At 43.0% G+C, this 1,278-nt stretch overlaps 1 protein-coding gene across 1 annotated transcript; it reads left to right on the top strand.

Annotated features, from left to right (window-relative positions):
• Positions 1–486: 486 nt before the first annotated feature.
• On the top strand, positions 487–1,278 carry PSB27 (photosystem II family protein). The gene has a single exon (XM_012995438.2). The coding sequence runs from the start codon at positions 496–498 to the stop codon at positions 1,123–1,125; it is 630 nt and encodes a 209-aa protein (XP_012850892.2). The 5' UTR covers positions 487–495; the 3' UTR covers positions 1,126–1,278.

The following is a 1,278-nucleotide window of genomic DNA, read 5'->3' as shown; positions in this document are numbered from 1 at the left end:
GATCATCTTTACTCGAAAATGAAAATAGAACAATCGTGCTGATAACGTGTTGAGAAACTAGGAAATACTATGCAAAGAAGAAGAGAACAAAGTAGGGAGAATATGTAATATGTTATCCAATCTCTTCAAGTGTACAAAATACAATACATTGCACATAATTTATATGTGTAGAAAAGCTAGTCAAATATCATAAGTTACAAGACCTTAAACAATACATTGCACATAATTTATATGTGTAGAAAAGCTAGTCAAATATCATGAGTTACAAGACCTTAATAGCGAATAATGGTGAAGTTAATCTGAGTGAGTTTAATGAAGAGCGTAATGATGGCCATCCATAACCTCCAAAAATTCACAATAGTAAATATATTATTTTTTATTAATTTTCTTTTATGTTAAAAATAGATTTTGATTTTTTTATAGATGTTAGATAGTGACACGAAAGCAAAATCTAATTGGAAATTCCTCATCCATAAACTACAAATTGAAGATAAGATGATAAGCCTTTGTGGCAAATACCAAATCCTATTTCACTTCCCTCACTACATTGGCCACCCCCTTTCCCTCCCACCCCTCAAAAATCGCCCCCCTCCAATGGCTTCCCCATCTCTTATGACCCCCACCTCCACCCCCGCCGCCGCCCACACCAAATCCTTCTCACCAATCCGATCAAAACTCATCTCCACCGCAACCGCCACCGCCGCCGCCGCCACTCCGACGACCATCTCCACCACTCGCCGCCGCGACTTTCTGTCCCTATCAGCCGGCGCGCTGCTGCTGACCCACGTGCCATCCGCGTGGGCAGCCCCCGACGAGGAATACGTGAAGGACACGGCGGAGGTGATCAACAAGGTGAGGAAAACCATCACTCTGGAGAAAACAGACCCCACCATCGCCGACGCGGTGGCGGAGCTGAGACAGACTTCCAACGCTTGGGTGGCGAAGTACAGGAAGGAGAAATCCCTATTGGCTCGGGCTTCGTTCCGCGATATTTACTCCGCCATTAATGCTGTTTCGGGCCACTACGTTAGCTTCGGGCCGACTGCTGCACTTCCGGCGAAGAGGAAGCAGAGAATCTTGGAAGAGATGGAGACTGCTGAGAAGGCTCTTTCCAGGGGAAGATGATCATGATGATGATGAACAAGAAAGACTACGCGGCTGCATTTTTCTTTTTCTTTTTCTTTTTTTTGGGTTGTAATTTTGTAATTTAATGTGTTATGTAATTTTCTATCATGATTCTGAGATGATAGCTTATACAATAATGTGCATTTTAGAGAA

This window comes from Erythranthe guttata, chromosome 8 (genome assembly GCF_056151865.1).
Source record: "Erythranthe guttata isolate IM_541 chromosome 8, IM_541, whole genome shotgun sequence".
Classification (NCBI taxonomy): domain Eukaryota; kingdom Viridiplantae; phylum Streptophyta; class Magnoliopsida; order Lamiales; family Phrymaceae; genus Erythranthe; species Erythranthe guttata.
The sequence above is the reverse complement of the archived record's forward strand: the minus strand, read 5'-3'. Positions and strand labels throughout refer to the sequence as shown.

What these genes read in the sequence shown, in the direction of transcription:
- PSB27 (XM_012995438.2), top strand. Translation starts at nt 496, where the DNA reads ATGATAAGCCTTTGTGGCAAATACCAAATCCTATTTCACTTCCCTCAC.